This window comes from Molothrus aeneus, chromosome 3 (assembly GCF_037042795.1).
Source record: "Molothrus aeneus isolate 106 chromosome 3, BPBGC_Maene_1.0, whole genome shotgun sequence".
Taxonomy (NCBI): Eukaryota; Metazoa; Chordata; class Aves; order Passeriformes; family Icteridae; genus Molothrus; species Molothrus aeneus.
In genome coordinates this window covers 34,563,078-34,583,430 of record NC_089648.1, presented here as the reverse complement: position 1 = coordinate 34,583,430, position 20,353 = coordinate 34,563,078, and the positions used below count along the sequence as shown (strand labels likewise).

General features: G+C 37.2%; 1 protein-coding gene across 2 annotated transcripts in view; it reads right to left on the bottom strand.

Moving 5' to 3' along the window:
- BIRC6 (baculoviral IAP repeat containing 6) overlaps positions 1 to 20,353 on the bottom strand; it is a 176,040-nt gene that overhangs the window by 134,485 nt on the left and 21,202 nt on the right. For both annotated transcript variants that reach the window (XM_066546647.1, XM_066546648.1), the window contains exons 6-12: positions 19,667 to 19,749; positions 18,336 to 18,558; positions 18,074 to 18,234; positions 16,163 to 16,221; positions 14,045 to 15,439; positions 5,185 to 5,334; positions 1,721 to 1,946 (exon numbers count right to left, since the gene is read on the bottom strand). In XM_066546647.1, the coding sequence (XP_066402744.1) occupies positions 1,721 to 1,946; positions 5,185 to 5,334; positions 14,045 to 15,439; positions 16,163 to 16,221; positions 18,074 to 18,234; positions 18,336 to 18,558; positions 19,667 to 19,749 (2,297 nt within the window). The remainder of the gene's footprint in view (positions 1 to 1,720; positions 1,947 to 5,184; positions 5,335 to 14,044; positions 15,440 to 16,162; positions 16,222 to 18,073; positions 18,235 to 18,335; positions 18,559 to 19,666; positions 19,750 to 20,353) is intronic.

Below are 20,353 nucleotides of genomic sequence, written 5' to 3'. Positions count from 1 at the left end.
ATATCAAATTGCATTACTCATCCATCTAACACTGTAACCACACATTGTGATAGGCATCAATATGAGACACTCAAAAAGGAGATAAAAGGAACCTTATATTAAAGACCAAAAAAATAATCGAGAAATCCATCAGTTATTCTTCCCAGGTAACTTTTACTTAAGAGCTAACATGGCTTTCAATCTTAAGACTCTACCCTAAGAACAAAGGGACTGTAATTTAATAATTTTCATCCATCATGAGTCATATAGTAACTGTCAAAGATTTCTAGTACCAAACCAAAACTTCTAACTTTTCCTTTTTACAACCCTGTTTTATTTAGCAGCAAGCATAATTCTTTTCCTCTAAAGAAACAATATTCATAAGCTAATTTTCCATTTAGCCCTTTCCAATTAACAGCTATCACCTTCACTGCTTGCTTCCTTGTAACTTCATATTGGTAGCTTTTTACTTTTCAACTGCTGCTGAACACATTTGGACAATCAATAGTTTTAACTGGAAATTATTTTGCAAGAAGCCACCTCCCTTCCACTTGCTACATACAGAATATTTGACTTACACAATGCAAAACCACAAGATAAATAAAGGCTTTAAAGCCTATAATGCATTGGAAGTTTTCAACTGTAGCTTATGAATATTTATTTAAAGCAAGTCCAACTCCTGTTCTGTGTCAGCCCTGGGAACGCCTCCATCTATTACATGTTTTCCCACCTGCAATGCTTCATGATCACATGCTACCTTTCAGCTGTTTATATGACATGCTATTTTTGCCCCACACATGACCTCTAGCTTCCCTAGCACCCTTTGGCCATTTCATTATTTTCACTCTATGGCTATTTCAAGTCTACATGACAACCCAAATGTTACACATCCATGGAACAGATGTGTAACAGTCTGACCTAAAAATCCTGTAGTATCTTATGCATGCCCCTTAATAAAACAATTTCTATCTATATTGTGTTTCTCCAAGCATTTTTCACAAAAAAAAAAAACTATGCAAAGCTACTTCAGGTAGGTTTTAAGCAATCCTTCAAGGGGACTGCAACACTGCTGAAGTCATATTTAGGAGACCAGAGGAATTCCAAGTTCTCATGTCATGTGTGAAAAACTAAGTCCTGCTACACATACCATGTTGGTGCAGCTCATTTCAATGAAAATACTGCCTAAACTTTAGCACTACTAGGGCTCTGGAGGGGCTTTAATGTTTCATATATAAAGATGTAACTTGAATAGACATAAAACCAGATTCTACCTTCATATTTTAAAGTAAATTACAATATGATTTAATTTAGGACAACTAATTAGTCACACTGGCATCCACAGTTTGCATTTTCTGATTAAATAATGTACTAAAAATGTGTGTATACATAAGAAGGGTGAATCAGACTTTTACAGAAACTGTTAAGAGTATCTCTAATTCTGGCAAATGTGCTTGTCTATTTATGTAATGTAATGACCATATTTGGCAAATAAAACTCCACCAATTCAAAACCTGACTTTTCAATTTGTTTCAAGGTCCACTAAAATGCCTCTGCCAATCTCACCAACACCTATAATGCAAACTGCCAAATGGGGATTATCTTTGCAAAAACACGTTCTTTAACTTGCACACTAGTTAAAAGCAATTAAATTGCATTAAATTTGTGGTTACAAATGTAGGTACAGCTACACCATCCAGTTAAGCAATGCACACAATTTCTCATGGACTGTTCCCCTCCATACCTGTCTGTCTGTAGCTTCCAAGTCCGAGTGTGCTGAGCTGCATCCCCGTGGTGCTGCTGGTGCAGATGCTGAGGGTGCCGCCTTTGCTGCTGCTCCTGCTGGACTTCCACCCAACAGGGAGGGACAGTGGCTGAAAACCGTGGTGTCAAGGTCTCAAAACGGGTCAGTTCCACAAGGGATGTCAGTGTCTCAAGGGAGAATGGCTGGTCCACCAAAAGATCAACTCCTGAATAATTACAGCACATACATTCATTACTACATAGATATTTTTTCAGAACATCCTATTAAAAATAGTTTGAAATACATCAGAACTACTATAGGCAAAATGAACTACAAGTCATATGAAGGCTTTTTAGTTAAAAAAGAAAAACAATAAAATCCCCACCCCCCCGCCCAAAGTACCACCCTAAACAAACAACAACAAAAAACAACTACAAAAAATCCCAACACAAGCAACCAAACATCCCAGCCTTGAAGCTTGTATCCTTTGAAGGCAGTTCACTTAGAATAAATTTTCTAAATACTGAGAGCTCTGAGCATGCCGTCTGGAATTCAGCCAGAGGCATCAGGAATAAGTAATTAGCCAGCTATACTTTGAAGATGTAAAGCTGATTAAACATTTTTTTAATATCCCTACTGACTCAGATGAAAAAAAAAATATTTCATGAAAACAGATGTAAAGAATTACTGTGCATTTTTATCACTGTTTAAAACATTACTTTGGCCTCTGATTATCAATATTGACTTGTTTTATGATGGACTAGTAGAACACTGTAGTTTTAATAGGTACTTTCAATTCACCTTAAAAGAGGGGTAAGTGAAAAACAAACATGATTTATGTTAAGCACTTAAAAGAGACTGGGCCTTGATAATTATTTTGTCTTGTCTTTATATTTAGGCCTTGTACCAAGGAAACAAGAGTATTAATGGAAGTATTGAAAATAAAAATATCTCAGGAAGTTAAACACCTAAAGGAACCACAATAGAGACCAAAAATTGATAATCAGATTTCCTCAGACATACAAAACCCCCAACCAAGCCAAAAACCCCAAACCAAACCAAAAACAGACCAAAAAAACCTCCAAACCAAAACAAGAAAACCCCAAACAAAACCCAACCAACCAACAAACTCCCACCTACCAAACTTGGGGGAAAATAAGACATGTACAATGTATATTTTCTAGTATTTTGAGCATTTTCTCCTAAAAAAGGGGTTTTGAAGGAAAATCTTTTACTTGTAGAGAAATCATGCTTTTCAAAAGGACAAAGTTTGCTACCTGACTACGGCTGTCACCACTCAGGGTGAGGAGATAATAATACACCAACACAAATACCACTCTCACTGCAAAGCCTGAACCTAGAGAATATCTTGAAAAGCAATCCAGGTTGACTTGGAGGTGAGACACTTGGACAGGTAATAAATTCACTCTCATTGCAACTATAATTTCTACTTTTCAATTTCAGATACAGGAAAATGCTAAAGAAATTAGAAATGCTTTAGAAATTGAATTTCAATAATACAGCAAAGACCTTCACTTTCCTAAGTGCCAAATGTGAACCTCATTAGCTGGATGACACTGCAATGAGAAGTGAGATCATTGCTCAAACTGTACAACAAGCCTATCTTTGAGCAGACTGGATTTTTCTGCTTCATTCTCCTTCCTCCTCCAACAGAAACAAACCCAAATTCAGAGTATTCACAGCAACCACATACATGTAAATCAATGCCCAAAACTGAAAAATTAAGGACTTAACTTTCCACTCCTGTCAAGTATACTTGGCTTCTTTTTAAAATTACAAAACTTTTATTATATTCTAACCAAGTGTTATAACAAGACAAAGTTCTAACACCAAACTTGAAAACAGGCTTTAAACTGTTCAGGAAGACGAATATTTTTTTTTAATTCACTTTGAAAAAAGGCCTTATTTCAGATTACTTCACCTCAAAAAATCCTCTGTTCCTTAAAAGGAAACACTAGTCTAAGATTGCTATAAGATTAACTTATTTTCTCTTAAGACAGTAAAATTTAATATGCATCTAAGTTGCAAATTCAGGCTAGAAAATAAAATGCAAGAAACACATTCTAGAATGTAAGCAATGGAGAAAAATAAACACACAAAGACTACAAAATAAAGGAACAACGTATATGACTAGAAGCTTCTGCTTGTTGCAGGACTTCATTTCCCCAAACAGAAGCCTTTCTCTTGAGCTGTGTCTCTGTCTGAAAAACATGCTAAAACAGAAGTGGAAAAAAACACTTTTTCTATTTTTTAGTATGTAACACCAAAAGAGAAGCAACACTGATATTATAAATCAAATCCTGATCATGATCCATACAAGTACTGACAACCTCAGTACTGAAGAGGTTTACAAAGCCCTAACAATCAATCATTCTCATATATGCTAAGAGTCCTGTATTATTGACTTCAGTATCCTCAAGAGTTCTGCAGCCATTTGCAACAACTCCCACCCAGACCCCTCATTTCAGCACTGGCTTCTTATGACTATTAAGCTTCTCTCAGAGCTTTTAGTGACTCCGTTTTACACCACAGCAAAATAGTTCTCAGTTCATCTGATCATTCCTGCATACCTAACAACTCCTTGGAAACCATTACAGAACAAAATCAAGCAATACTACAATGTCTAAATTATATGACTACTTAAAGAAGGACCTGCAGCTTGTGAACAACCTAAAGATACAGCTACTTTGAAGCCTATACATGAATAAATCAATTTCTTATTCCAATAAGTCATAATCAAGGCTATTTTGAAGGCTGGATGGGAACAAGATTAAAAAAAAAAAGGAAAAAAATCCTTTTATAGTACTGGCAGAATTTAAACAATAATAATCATCTATTTGACTCATCAGGATAGTGAGTTACCATTTCCTTGAAATTCACTTCTCTGCTGATAAGCTACTATACAGGGAATGCATCCATTGAAGAACATCTTTGACATCTGTATTCTTTTTTGCTTTATTTGCCATTAGCAAAAGAAGGGTGCAGAAGAAAGCCATAGACTTTCCCCCCCTCACATATGTACAACACTTTATTTTCTAGTCATCTTTAAACTTTAGGAATGGCCTCTTTGGTGAAAAAGAGGAGGAACAGGTGAAATTCAGACCCCAAAGCAACTGCTGTAATGCTGCTTACAAATAAACTTACAACAAAAAGCTCATCTTCCTTCTTTCGACTGACTCTTGAGGAATAAAATCAGGGTCACACAAATACAGTCTGCCACACTTAGAATCACACTTAGAGGCTGGAAAAATTCACTGTTTTGTTTTTTTTTTTTTTAATCAGGAACTGCTGTAATGACAGACATACAGCAACTACAGAACTCTAAATTTGACCAGCAAAAAAATTATCAAGCAGTATGCTATTAAATAATTGCAAGTCATGTTCAGATGCAGCTTTCAAAAATGACAAAAGTATTTTGATCCACGTACACATGTGCAATTTACCTGTAATGCCTGGACTAGAAGGGTTGGATAATGGCTTGGTGCCTTCTGATGACTGGTCTACACTTTTGGTGAGGGATCCATCTACAAGTATATCAGCTTCATCGATGTCATCACAGGTCCCTCCAATCTGAAGGAAATGAAGTTCTCCACCTAAAATTGTCACAGACAACAAAAGAAGAAAGTTTGGACAGGCATACAGCTAAATTCAACTCACAAGACAGGTTTGCACTTAAAACTGCTATGCAATTATGACAGTATTTATGCAGGACCTGAAATCAGTGAAATTGTAGAGGAATACTTGCTTTAGTACTACTAATTTTTTTCAGGGCAAATGCAAACCAGAACTACAGAAACACTGCAGTTGTAAATGGCATCAAAGGTAAAAACTATATGGGGGGATGGGTTTTAAAAGGCAATTAACAAAGGATACCTCAATAGAAACCAAAAATCCTAACATTATGACACTTTCCACAATCCAAATATGCTTATAACAGAAAATATTCTACCATGTCAAGTGAAGGCCTACACTACTTCATCTGTACAGAGTGCCTAAACTTCCTTTTAAAATGCAACATCTGAAAATTAAACTAATTTCTCTGAGTCCTCCTAACTAAGGAGCTCTCCACATTATTTCATCAAACATAGAATTAAAACACTGATCAAGTCAACAGACAAAAGAGCAAAGTCCAAAATTTTCACTGGACACAATGTATTGATGGAAGTTTGAAATCATTCAAGGAGGTTGCCCATAATTCACCACTACAGATAGACATACATCAATTCTGTCATTTACAGAGAAGTCATAGAACCAAAGAGTGCTAAGATCCTCAGGTCCAACCATTAACTGCCAAGTCCACCACTAAACCACGTCTCTAAAAGCCACATCTGCACATCTTTTAAGTACCTCCAGGGAGAGAGACTCCACCACTACCCTGAGCAGCCTGTTCCAATGTTTGGCAGCCCTTTCTATGAAAACTTTTTTCCTAATATCAAACGTCTCCTTGAGCAGCTTGAGGCCATTTCCTCTCATGCTGTCACTTGTTACTTTGGAGAAGAGGCCAACCCACACCTCACTACAATGTTCTCTTGGGTAGCTGTCCAGAACCATAAGGTTATCCCTGAGCGTCCTTTTTTCCAGACTAATCAACCCCAGCTCCCTCAGCTGCTCCTCCTTCAACTTGTGCTCTAAGTCACTGAGAAAGAATGTTTAACTTTACATAATGCTGGGGGAGGGAGGGTGAGAAGAGCTGTTTGCAGTTCCAGAAGTTACAAGAAGTCAAATTAGTAGGATTCAAATCAAGAGGCAAATCCAAGCACAGGCCTTAATGTGATTTTTTCTGAGAAATTATCTGACTGACTTTCAGCAACTAACATTATCACAAACCCTGTTATACAAAATATCCAGGTAATTTGAAATAAAAACACCTGAGAATAAAAATGTAATAAAACCCTAAGATAAAAGCAGGTATAGGTCCTGTACTGTGAGGGGAGTGAAAGAGAGTGATAGAGGGGCACAGGGAGAGTGTGAGGCACAGAGGGAACTCGCACAGTTTTGGGGTTTTTTTGAGATATCACTAAGAAAGGCCTGACAACAAATGGCTTTATAACTCAGTCTTTTATGAAGATAGAAAAACAAATCGCTCAAATGACCAAAATGGTCAGAACAACTCTATGGACAGCATCAGTGCATTGCACTGTGGGAAAATGTACCCCAGGTCTAGTTAATGTACAAAAGTGGTATTTCTGGGATCTGAAGAGATGGGAGATTTTCTCATTATATTTATTTATCTTTTCATTCTATCTTCTCAAAACAGCTATTCCATTAAGCCATTTCTTGGTGGGTCTTTTCTAACGGAGATCCACTAAGAAGCCTGTACCTCCCCTCTCTCAGTCTCAAACCACAGATCCTTGGTGCAGAACAGTAAGTACATCCCAAGCAGACCTCAGGAGTGGAGGGGGAAAAATAGTTCTAGCAAATAACACTTGTGAGTTTCCTTGAAATTAAACAGCTCATAAATAAGCAATTTTCCTCAAACTTGAAGGAGAATTTGAGACACATTAGAAAACACAGACATTGACAGCTTCATTTGGTAGTAGGTCAAACCTTAGTTTGTATATCACTTTGTTTACGGCTCAGCAGCAAAAATGTCCTTATCATTTTTTCCATACAAGAAAATAGTCATAATCCTTGCATTCCTGAAAGATTCTAACACTTTTCCAAGAAAAAATCTGTGCTAAACTTGAGACACCTCACTTCCTCTTATTCATTTTTAAAAGGTTCTGTAAAGAAGTTTACCATGAACTTTAGCTGTACAGTATTAGCCTCTGCTTATGCACACTCTTCCAAAATGCTGTAGCTGGCTGTGCCTCTGTATCACAAAGGAGGCATTTCCTCTCACAGAACATCCAAAGATGACTTTCTGATGATGCATGCTTCATTATTTGTTTCAATGATACTGCAGTTCCAACAGTCAAGTGCCAGTGAAAAAATCTGCACAGAAGTCAATGCCCTTTTCTTTTTTTCCTTTTTTTTTTGGTGTTACTACTATTGTTTGCAGCACTAGGCTCAAAGAGTAACTCGTCCAGTGCTTTCTAATTCTAGCCAGGGAGCAAACACCTTAAGTAGCAGTTTATCTGAAGGTTCCCCTCCTTGCATCGCTTTGACAGAAGGAATAAATATTTCTGTTGTACTACCAAGAAGAAATGAAAGCTGACACTGACTTACTCAGTTATCACAAAAGAGACAAATTGGAAATTAGCATCATTATACTTCCTTCAAAATATAGGTAACACAATCAAAACATTGTTAATTTAATTCTGAACTGTATTTAAAACCTGCAATTTGCATGGATTCAAGAACCCGGTAGCAATACAGGACACAAAAATCATGGATTTATTCAAATAAATCACAGGCTTCCTTCAGGCAAAACAGTTCCTGGCTCCAGGAAAGCAGCACTGCAACAAGCTAGAGAGCATGTCAGAGACTAAGGTCACTGCAGTCAAAGCCAATTAGATGAGATGTTCCTACACTCTAGAAGCAGTTTGGGAAGAGTGACACCATTGTCATTAGCAAATCACAACACAACAACAGAGTTGAACAATATACAATTAATCAAAAGGAATTAGAAAACAAAGCCATACCACAGGCAACTATGCACTAATTAGTCTATAGTCCCCTCCTTCTCTTGTCATTGGCTAGCTCTAAATGTACAAGTTCAGAACACTTGAAAAACGTAATCAAGAAAGCTATCCCAAAACCTCACTTGGAGACACTCCAATTTGAACTACTCTAGGAGATTTTACTATAAAATTCTGCCTTGACTTCAAAAACAAAAAATGCAATCGAATAGGGACAAGTGAAAGTTACCATGCCTAGAAAGAAATAATTAAAAGCCCTGTTACAGGATGAAAAAAAAAATCAGCTGGACAGGAGTTCTGTAAGAAAGGTTTTTGTGAATCAGATAATAAACCTCATTCAATTTCCTGCTCAAAAGTGCAAACATTCCACTATGTATACACACATATGGTATGTACAACCTCCAGAGCTGCTTGAGGAATTCATCTGTAGGATTACCAAGCCTGGTTTTGCGTATCTCATCAAGAAGCTTGTGGACTGACTTGATCAGATCTTTTGAGAGTGGAAAGTAAAAGTTGCTTTGTTTTTCTTCTTCTTTTGTAAGTTTGAAAGGATTGGAGATAGCCAGCTTGAGAAAATAAATGGTTGGAGAACAACAGCACCTAAATACAGCCTGTATTTCCCTCCTTTTTTGAAGAAATCTCTTTGCCATATTCATAATGAATGCTATAACAGATATGACTCCCGTGACAAAGATGATAGAGGCTAAACACTAGTGAAAAAAATCATCATCAAGGCCAGCATGAGCAGGAGAAATTTCATGAGCAGACTGTTAAACCTCTGTCTTGAAGATGTTTGAGAATGGTGATCAATATTTTCTTTCTGAATGGGTAAGTATAATTGACCTTGACTTGAAGATGAGCTCTGAGCATCACTTCCAATACTAATTCTGAAGTGGGAAAAAAACTTGGCCTCTCTCAAATCTTATTAGACTCCATTACCAAAAAAGGCAGAAAATTGAAAATACTGAATTGCTTCCTGAACTTCAAATACACAGTACACAGGCAGGCAAAGCCTAATGACAAGGAAGACACAAGTAAGATATCCAAACTAAATCAGAAAAAACCTACAGAATGTGATTACTACGCTATTTACAACTCAAGAGCAAGAAAGCTGCTACAAATGAAAGGCACAAGACTTGGGGGAATCAATTCTCAAATGTATCCAAGTGCCATCCACTCCCGCCAGGCTTGCAGGTAAGAAATCGGCAACTCACTCTGGACATGCCAAAACCCAGCCTGAAAAAATACTTTTCCAACAAAAGGGAGGGACTAAAAACTCTTGTTATATTGTAGCACCTTCAAAATGTTACAATGTAACAGATTCAAAATTTCACATGAGCCCCATCCAGCAGTAAGAAACTATATCTACCCCTCTTAAACATTAGATAATAAACTTTAAATATCAAAAGACCACCCTACAGCAGTATCTCTATTTAAAAACAGTACCTGCTGCCTTCTTTTAGAATAAAGAAATTACTTATTTTCTTACTTATTATTTTGAACATCATAAAAGCAGAGTTTAGACTCTTACTAATGACACAAGAGAAAACATCTGAACCTTCATATGAGAGCAGACAAAGCACTGCTAAGAGGGATATTAAATATAGCCTACCTTGGCCAAGGGGAAGAGAAGAAAGCAAAATTCAAAGAGATTAAAGTTCACTATGTTTGCTTAATGGAACTGGAACCAAGAATATACTTGCCCACTTTCCCCCAGAGGTCAAGCTCAGGAAATCCTTGCAGAAACAGGTAAGTACCTGAAGCTGACACCAAGAGGTAACATTCTGAAGTGTGACTCGCAAAGATGGATGATGTCAAATGCAGGTCTAAAACAACTTTCCATAAAACCACTCCAGATCTGAAGCACCCATTCACAGAGAGGTTTCTTTTTCACTTGTATCTTAGAGGCAGCTATGAAAAAAATTTATATAATCTACCAATGAAAATAATACATCAACAAGCAGGAGAAACAGAAGAAAATGCTATTCTGCATTCAGAACTTTCCAACATGAAAGTACCTCTTTGCCTACTCTGACATCCCAAACAAGTAAACAGCTCATGCCCGAGTATTTTACAACATCACCCAAGCATTTCCAACGCATGTATGCTCCAAAACTTTCACTTAAAATTTTCACTTATGTCTTTGCACTACAAGTCCTTTGTATATAGAATAATGTTGAACACATCAGTGAATACAGTTATTCTACTTTCAGTGTATCTCTCTAATGCTGTCAGACTGCAGGCACTGTCCCACTTGTGGCAGGAATCCTAGAGGAGCAAATACCTCTAAGTGGTTCATGAAGAAGCCTAAGAAAACAGCACTCAAAAAAAAATAGTAACAGCAAAACCCTCCATCTTCAGCCACCTAGCTAAGCAGGAAATTCTACCCATTTAAAGCAAAAGTTTAAAGGACGATTATTATTCAAGACAAAGAAAATTATGCAAAGCTTATTTCATATGCTAAGCTATTCAAACATACCATAAGATAGAGGATTAAAAAAGGTAGATTAATGGTTGAAGTTTTTGATTTGCTTTTTCTTCTAGTGTTCCTGAATTTTATACCTTTTATGCCTTATATATAAACCTTTCCACTCAGTCATTCTTTACCAAGTGATGTATTTTGGCATAAATGTTTTGACTCTGAGGCTTCAGACATACCTAGCATCAGATCCTGAAGTTCAGACCTCTTAAGGACATTGCCCCCTAAGTATTTATGATGGCTTTGGGCTTAATTTCTTCAAAGTGAGAAAAAGATAACAATGACTGATACGCTAAATAAAGAATAGAAATTGAAAGCCTCTAAAGACATTTCAGCAATTAAATTAATGAATCCTGAAGTCCATGGTTGAGCAGAAAATGGAAGTTTCAAACAGAGGTACTGTTGTCATCTTATTGCAGGGGTTCCATACTGTTGTCTCCGTATTGCAAAGGTTTCATACCTTCTTGGTGTTTATGGGCAGCTCTCAGAGCACTGACTCTTTTCTCTTCACAAAGCAGCCAACTGACTCCAGTTCCCTTTTCAACCAGCCAACCACTCTTGTATAGCACTCTGCTTCTCATTGGTTACTGGGGCCTGTTAAAGTCAGGCCTATGCCTAATCTTTGATAATTGGCCCAGCTGCAACTCCTTAGGGGTAAGATTACTTTCTACACTATCTTTGTTTTTTAATATTCTATCCTCCTACAAGGTATAGTGGATGCAAATGAAACATAAGAAAAATCAGTGGATTTACTGATTACTGATAAGAAAAATCAGTGGAAGTACTATATTCAAAAAGAGGACCCTTGCAGGCTGACTTGATGCCTATAGCATACTGGGCTACAGAAGAAACAATACCCCAAAAAATACCTCAAGTCATCTTAAGGGCAGCACAAACAGAAGAAATCCAAAAAAAGCTATTGATGAATTACTAGATGGGTATTATAATCCTGAGAGATTTACTGCAAAAGCAGAATGATGTGCTTGTCCATTACAAAGAAGATGGAAGTATTCTCCAGTCAGTAACAGAAATGGTAGTTATCTAGACAGAGACAAAATACTCCTACACACACAGAATAAATGTTTCCAGCTCAAGAGACCTGTGTATCTTAAACTCCACGTCCCAAAGAGGTTTAGATAACACCAAAAGCTACTAGAAAATATGATTATCATACACACTAGTATTGGATGGAAAAGTACCATGCACAATAAGCTCTTTAACTTTTATCATGAATCTTAAAACACAAGAAAGGTGAAATAGCTTTGATGAAAGGAAAGAAATTGATAGTAATAAAATTCTGTAGAAAAACAAAATTCTGTTTGGAGGTCTTTTCAATGAGATTGCAGTTTGATCAGCTAAGCATAGAGTCAAAACATTATGACATGGTGTCCTGGAATGACTTCATGACGCTTGTATCCCCATTTGTCTGTTTAGCCCAGAAATAAGTTTTGCACCTTTAAGACTGGTTCTGAGAGTGGAGGAGGGGAGAGAGGAAGCATAGAGTTTGTCATCAGAAACTGCACTTGTTCCTCCACATTCCTGCTCCTGGACTGTGTTGTCTGCAGCACCGGACAGTGAGAGAGAGCTCTCCTTTGCTTTTAGTTAGTTTTAGCCAGCTGAGGCAGAGAAGTTCCCTGGACTGTGGTTTTTCTTTCTCTTAGAACTGTTTAACCTGCTCTGGACTGAAAACCCAGAAGAGCACCTGAGCACACTTGGCCAGGCCTGGGCTGCAGCATTTCCAGCGCCAGAGGGACTGATAAGAGACTGAGTGAGCTAAGCTACAGCCCACCAAGGGGAATTTCTGAGTCTGTCATCTCTTCAGATCAGCAAGAAGTTTTATTGTTTAATATTGTTCATTTTTTGTGGTGGTGAATGCTTTGCCTGTTAAATAAACAGGTTTTTTACACTTTTCTCCAAGGAAATATCTTCCTGAGCTGGTTAAGGGAGGGACCACTTGAATTTGCTTTCTAGAAGAACCCCTTTGGAGGTTTTCTCCCAAATATTCCCTAAACCAGGATACATGGATATGATAAGACAGAACAGTTTTCAAAGGCAAGTAACCTTTCATTTAGAGTTCCATTGTAACTAGGAAAAAGCATGCATTATTAAATACAGCTGAAACAGTTTAATAGCTATTTCTTCAAAAGCAGTCACCAAAAGAGAACAATTTAGTAAATATGGATGTTACCCTTGGGAATCTGCAAACATAAATACTAGTTACTAACTTGCAACATTTTCATTGGTATTTAAAAAGCAAATCTGAAATGTCCACTTCTAGAAATCTTTGTAGGTGACTGAAGGAACCTTTAAGAAAACTGAGATGTTTACAATCAACTTGACTGTATCTGTTGGAAATAACACGTAAATCTGATTTAACAACTGCTCATAGGAGGACTTTATAATTAGTGTGACACTGTCATGAAAGGAAAAAAGGTATCAATCTCAATTCCTCTAGCAAAGAAGAAGCTCAATGTGATATTGGTGGGAATTTTTTTGATATCTATGAACCATCCCATCAGCTTAACCCCTCTGAGAGCCTAAGCATTTCCTCCACAGCTGCAATCAACTGCAGATGAACTAACCAGAACACTGGGACATGGAGGAACTCAGCTGGATAACACCCAGAGCTGTTTCCAGTACTCCAATGTGGCACAAGGAAACAGGGAGCTGTGGGGTGGTTTAGGGACTCTTACCAAGTAGTTGTTACCTGGGCTTGAGTTACACTCCCCTCCTACCTGCCCACTTCCCCAAAATGCCTTGTGTTCATTTGGAAAAAAAGAATCTTGCATGGATAGTCTGGCTCTAACACTCAAGAAAGTACAATCCAAACTGCAAAAAGCTGAAGCAGAACAAGAAACACGCTACCTGAATGAAAATACACTGGGATAAGGTATAAAAGCATTATCTTCTCTGCTGTCTTGAATATCATCAATTACAGGCAAAGACATTTTTCCAAAGTAGGATTTCTCTATCACAGAAGTAAGTACATACAAGAATGACTTTTATTTGTTTTGGACTTAAGAAAACCTGTGCATCTTCAAGAATTAAGACATATGCAAGAACTCCTGCCATTCTAGAGATTAAAACTGACATTTAAGGTGAGGAATCAACTAGAGTCCATGCTTCCTAGACCATTAAACTAAGTACATTCAGTGGAATTTGAAATTTAAATTTTAAATTCTGTAACATAATCCAAATACAGTAAAGTAAATAATTTTTTAAAAATTTGAAGGAAAGTCTTACCTTTGGTGCATGCACATAATCTGTCTGTGCCCGAACAGTATATCACAGAGACAAACATATCTGGTTCCTCAGTGCCCTCTTTTTTAGGTGGCTCCACTTTGGCCAGAATTTCAAAGTTTGAAAGATCTAGTATTTTTACATATCCTCCCTGAGTAGTTATTACCAGGTGCCCAAGAGTAGAGATCTCAGATCTTCTCTCTCTGCCACTGCCATTTTTAGAAGATAATTGTATTTCCTCTACAGGCTCCTCACAGTCGTCTTCTCGATTATCCAATATATCTGGTGGGAGTAAAATCATTGAGGTAATTGTATCTTGGGGGTCTTTGATATGTTGGATTTTTACCGGTTCCTCCTCTAGAGTAACTATTCTAGTGGCATAATTCATCTTATAAAGCACTAGGTATCCACCACTAACACTTCTCTGTTCAGGCTGAATTATTAAAGGAGTTGGTACATCTGCTGGTGTCTCCTGCTGGATTACATCAATACTCGTGCCATTCACTACAGCAAGACTTGATTCTAGTTCCCCCTTCCTTCTATTACATAGTGCCGAGTTTAATTTATTTAAATTATTCAAGGCCTCTACTTGATTTATTGCACTCAGAGATTCAACGGGACAAGTCCGCAGTCCTACTAACAGATGAACTCCATCTGCACAAGGTGTGATTGAATCTACACACAGGTTCTCCTCCTCTGCAAACTTGGGCAGGCGCAGGCACTGAACCAAAGTCCCAGGCTTGGGAACCATAGAGCTCCACTTGTCCGAGTCCGGAGATGTCAGGTTGGCTGCAGCATCTGCAAACTGCTGAATGTAAGTCACAGGGGGGTCCTGTAACAGCAACTGTTCCTGACTGTCCAGCTCCATTTCAATGATCTGTGGAACTGTGAAACCATCATCATGTATACTTTTACTCATAATATTGTTCATCTGGGAAAAGAGTTTTCCTGCTTTTTCATCAGACTCCTTAATGCTGTACAGCAGCAATACAGGCAAAGTCCTCCTTACCAGAGGGGAATTCAGTTCTGAATTAGTGCAGGATTCATTGTCAGTTGATCCCTGTTCCGAGACACTCTCACCTCGAGTCCTGCTTAAGCCATCCAGTGATCTCTGAGAGTTACTGCTAACGGGAGAGGTAGCAGGTGATTTGTATGTTAATAGACCTCCAGCTAATAAACAAGGAAAGGGAATGTTGTGTTGTTCTAGATGTTTTTCCTTCATCTTTTCACTCTTACAGTTGGCCAAACAGGGATTTGCCCCAAGTTCTTCCAGATCTTTAACTGTGTCCTCCAGAACATTTGCAACAATTTCCCACTGAAGTTTTTCAGGTTGTTGAAGAACGCTGAGAGCTGTTATATCAAGGCTGACTTCCATCGTTTCTTTTTGTGATGTATGCCCTTTAAAACAAAAACGTTTAACATAATACACATGCTCAAAAAACAAAACAGGATTCATACTGCATATATTACAGTTTGTTGGAAAAAAATGATCTTTTTCTACATCTCATGCTCTTTTTTTCCCCAGTTGGTGATCCTTACTTAAAGATGTAAACCACATTATAGAAAATAAACATGTAGTACTCCCTCCCTCAAAATTTTTGACTGAATCTCTATGAAAACAACACAAGAATACAATGCATAGCACTGTTCTGCTTCCATATAAAATCTTTACTCAGGAAGAAATACTTTATCAAAGTGCATACCCTTAGGGAAACAATCAAGACACAGGAACTCTTTTGGCAATCCCCTGAATTTAAAGCGTTTCATACAGTTGTAATTTGTTCCTGTTCTAAGAAAGTTCTTTTATCTTGGTTTGTGTGCTTTATTCACAGCAAGATAAGCAATGCTTGTTGTCAAGTAAGACATTTATTAACTAACAAAGTGCAGTTTTTCTTTTCTCCTGTATGCCATCATCTCTCCATCACACAAACTTAAATACTGGCATTCCTTTCAATGGTAAATCCATTGAAAATCCTTTTCCAAGGCAAATTCTTTTCCATTTTTCTAATCCAGTGAATATGATATCATCAGTTTTGACAGGGTTTTTTAAAAAGTCTGGAAGAAGAATTTTCCCTTTCACCTCTAAACCATTACATATACAACAGGTCAGATATAACCTACCTGTAACAGATTCTGATCTGGAATGCTCTTCACTGTCTGAATCCTCCAGTAGATCATCACTGAAAAAAAATAATGCATGAATGACACCATGTACATGCTAACTGCAGGCTTATTTTTAATTAAATTAGTAAAACTTCATAAAAACCACAATGTGTACTACAGATGGCCATTCCTTTTAGCCAGCATTGTTCATCCATTGATGAGTTCATCACAGACACCAACAACAAAGACTTTATCCTCCATTATTGAATCAGTAGACCAGATTTCTTTTTGCCTCATTCTACTATTGTATTTCCTACAATTCAGGTCTAAATTGAATTAAAATGAAAACCAGTTCTCAGGAATCTTTCCAAGAAAAATAAAACCATACATTCAGGAAATCTGAAAATGAATATCAACATCTTCAAATTCCTCAAAATCATCTCTGGAAAGTGGAGCTGACAGATTGGTCTTCAGTTCTACAAGCGATTCTGTAGCTAGTACTGAAACAAGGGGTGAACAGTGTTGTCAGTTTTAAAAATACTGCCAGAGAAATCTTTTTGTCATAAAACCAGATTCTGTTCAAGACATCTTTTCAAGAGAAATAGGACCCTGAGTAGTTCTAAGAATACATAAATAATTAATGCACCTGACTTTTCCAATAAAAGAAATTATTTACTATTACAGGCTCATTACACACAGGAAGGACAGTAATCCCTTTGCAGCTTCAGGTAAAACTCACAGTACCAAGTCAGATCCTCAAACTTCAACAAACTAGATGCTTATTCCTCATATCCAAGAAATAGATCTTTGTGGGGTCAAACCTGATCAACATTCACTTCACAACATAGCAGACACAACTAAATACTTTAATTCTGATCCAGCTTCCCCTTAAGCAGAGAAGTGAGAGTAAATTCCACGTAGGTTAAATGAAATGGAAGATGCTTAGTTCTAGGCAGTATGATTGCACTGTCCTTTATCCAGCTCTTAAAATTGGTTTAATTCTTTAACTATTAAGGAGTTCCCAGCCCTAAAGCTACAGTAAGAGTCCAGGCAGCTGCTGATGCAGCTGATGTCAGCAGAAGCCCAACCTTCGTATTTGCTCTGCACTACTGTAGACATCACACTAAGCTTAAAACCAAGATTTACATCCCTGTGCATATAACAGTATTGTTGCCTTCTTCTTAACACTGAAGTTTAAGAAGCAACATTCAGAAACTAGCAAGACTCCCCAGTCAACTTTTGTTCTACATTTTCCAACAGTTATTCACTCTATTGAGCTTTGACAAGACCAGACAAGAGTACCCAGTAACTGGGTTAGGCTGCATGAAGCACAAGTGAAATACTACTTTTTCTCACATCGCACTTTCTAAGAGGTGACATACCCCGTAGCTTATCCAAACCCTTGCAACAGGACTATCTAATTGTTTAGAGTCTGTATATGTGTACTAAAAGTATGCAAGGAAGCACAAATTCCTAGCACGTGCACACAGTTTATTTTCAGAATGACATAACCACAAATTGTGGAGAAGCAATCAGAAAAAAAGCATGTTCCAGAAGTCCAAGAGGAGCCTTTACTTTCAAGATCTGAAATGTATAATCCATAACTAAAATGAAAGGCTGATCCAAAGCTTATATTCCTTTCTCTTTTTACACTGCCTCTGAAACATGAGCATAGAGCAGCAACGAGATCTGAAATCTCTTTGCTAGTGGAGTATAAAACTGGAACAGCAGGAAACTGGCTTAAAAAATAGAAATTTAGATTAGTCTGTTTCAAGTGTTGAATTGTGTACAAATACAGAGTGACTAAAAATATTATTTCCATGAAAACAAAATTACCAGTCTTATGTGTCACAAAGCATGACTTTGCTAAATGACATTTACCACTCACACAGAAGCATTTAATATTTCTCATTTGGTAGATTGGCATACCTGTCTCCTTCTAATTTTGGTATGTCTGAGCAGCTAGAGGAATCTTCTAACCATGCTAGTGTTGGTCTCCTTGAGTCAACCCCTGAGCTCTGTTCTCCTGATAACATAAGTTGCTGCACAATAGCGGGATCATATGCATTGATTTCAAATTTTAAGTGGACCTGAGAAATTACAAGAAAAAACAGAAGAGATATTTGATTTTGAATCAGGATATGCCTGATCAGTAAATAGCTGATGAAAAATAATTATTTACATTGCATACCTTCATAAGTTTGGAAACATCCCATATGCAGATCTTTCCTCGTTTTGTTGCAGCAGCTAGAAAATGAGGGCAACTTCCAGATCCAAAGCAGGTTATTCTGTCAGTGCCATCTGTGCAGGGAAATTGTGCTGGACTTGTTGCCAGTGTGACTGAAAGAGGTACATTCTGAGTGTGCTCACCCTTGACAAATGGGCAGTTTGGGGAATGTCTCTCATGTTCAGACCTTTCCAGATTAAAAACAAACACAGAAAACAACCATTTTTTACTGTGAAAACTACACACAGTATATGCAAGTTAAGCCCTAGTAGTGAAGCTGAAACTGAACTGTTTGAACTCTATTGCAGCCAACCATACAAGAGAGTTCTGAAGTTACTAACACAGCTTTCCCTGCTGATTCTCAATAGCAGACTGTATTTAAAGACTTTGATCACTCAATGTGCATTCATAGTCAAATGGATCAATCTACACAATGCTCTTAATATAATTAGTCCATTAAAAAAAAATTGTTCTATAGGCAGTGGCCAATCATGTCCCCATGAAGAAAAACCCAGATTAAATTACCGTACATTAAAACTCTAATGTTACGAGTAACTTTAGAAGCAATGTCCTCGTTTTAGTTCTATATCCACAATTAAAAAAATCAAAACTGGAAATAGTCCTGAATGTCACATTAACCAAGAAGCATGGAAAAAAATGAATCTTGATATACAACTAAGGCAGAGACATGACAAGAGCAATTACACGGCTACAAAATGTCTTGAAAATTGTAAGTGAAAGGAGTAGACAAAAACTATGAAGATAATATTACAAGGAAAAGTTTCCACCAAGTCAGGAATCTGATGTGTTCAAGGAAAGATTACAAATTACCAACTAATCAAGAATAAAATTACATTAAGAACTCTTTAATTAGTGTAAGGTCCCCCCTTTCAGTCACCATCCACAATTTTAGATGATTCAGGAAACTCGTAATGGATACTGCAATTTCACATAAAAGGCAAATATGCACTAAACAGTCAGAGCAGTTTTTGAACCTGAGAAGAGATGTATTCTAGTCTCAATCAAATAGAAGACTCAGTTTAGATCCCCACAAACAAGTACTGGCTGACAGCTCTCAAGGAGCAATTTGAAATAAAACAGCAAATCAGAATTAAGATATAAAACCAACTACATTTTTTTTCTTTTAGTATTATACAGAAATTTGATATTGTATATCAAATCTTTTTGTGACTCGTTCCATGGAATCATTTTGAGAAATGTTGATTTTTGTCCTTTGAAGATTTCTAACCTCTTCAGCACAAAATTAGGTGTTCTTCACACATCATTAAACTTACCAAGGTTCATCTGTAGGCTCCCAGCACACCAAGCACACACTACACGTAAAGCACATGGCTCTGTCATCTCCTGATGAAGCAGGCTATGAAAATAGGAAGAAGCACTTGAAATTTACATAGCTATGTACTACAAAACACTTTTAACTAGGTGATCAACATCTTTCCCTCTAGTGACATACTAAAGCATCACACCAAACATATAAAAGGCCACAAATTATATACTACAAAGTGGCAGCATTTCACATTAAAAAAAGAATACACATTTCTGTAGAAGAGATCAAGAACTAACATTCATGCAAGTCATTGGATGCAAACCACAGACAAAGAATAGAAATTACTATTTTTCTTTGGCAAAAATTCACAAGGTTCAAAAAATTTAGAACTGCAGCAGAATACATGCTTGGATAAACACGGGCTAAAAGATATTCCTACCAATCTCTTAGGACATAAAGTATTCTCTATCACTCCTCTGCAAAGAACAGTTGTTACTAGCTGAAGTAACTGAGGAAAAACAATCAAAATTTCCATTCTCTTAAAATTTAGCATTTTCATTATCTCATTTCAAGACATGCTTGGGAATATGCAGATGCAATTCCAACATATGAATTCCCTGCATTTTTCCTTCCGTGCAAGTTTAAGAAATCATCCAAAAACTTCATCCACCTATCACGCTTTACAGCTGACAGA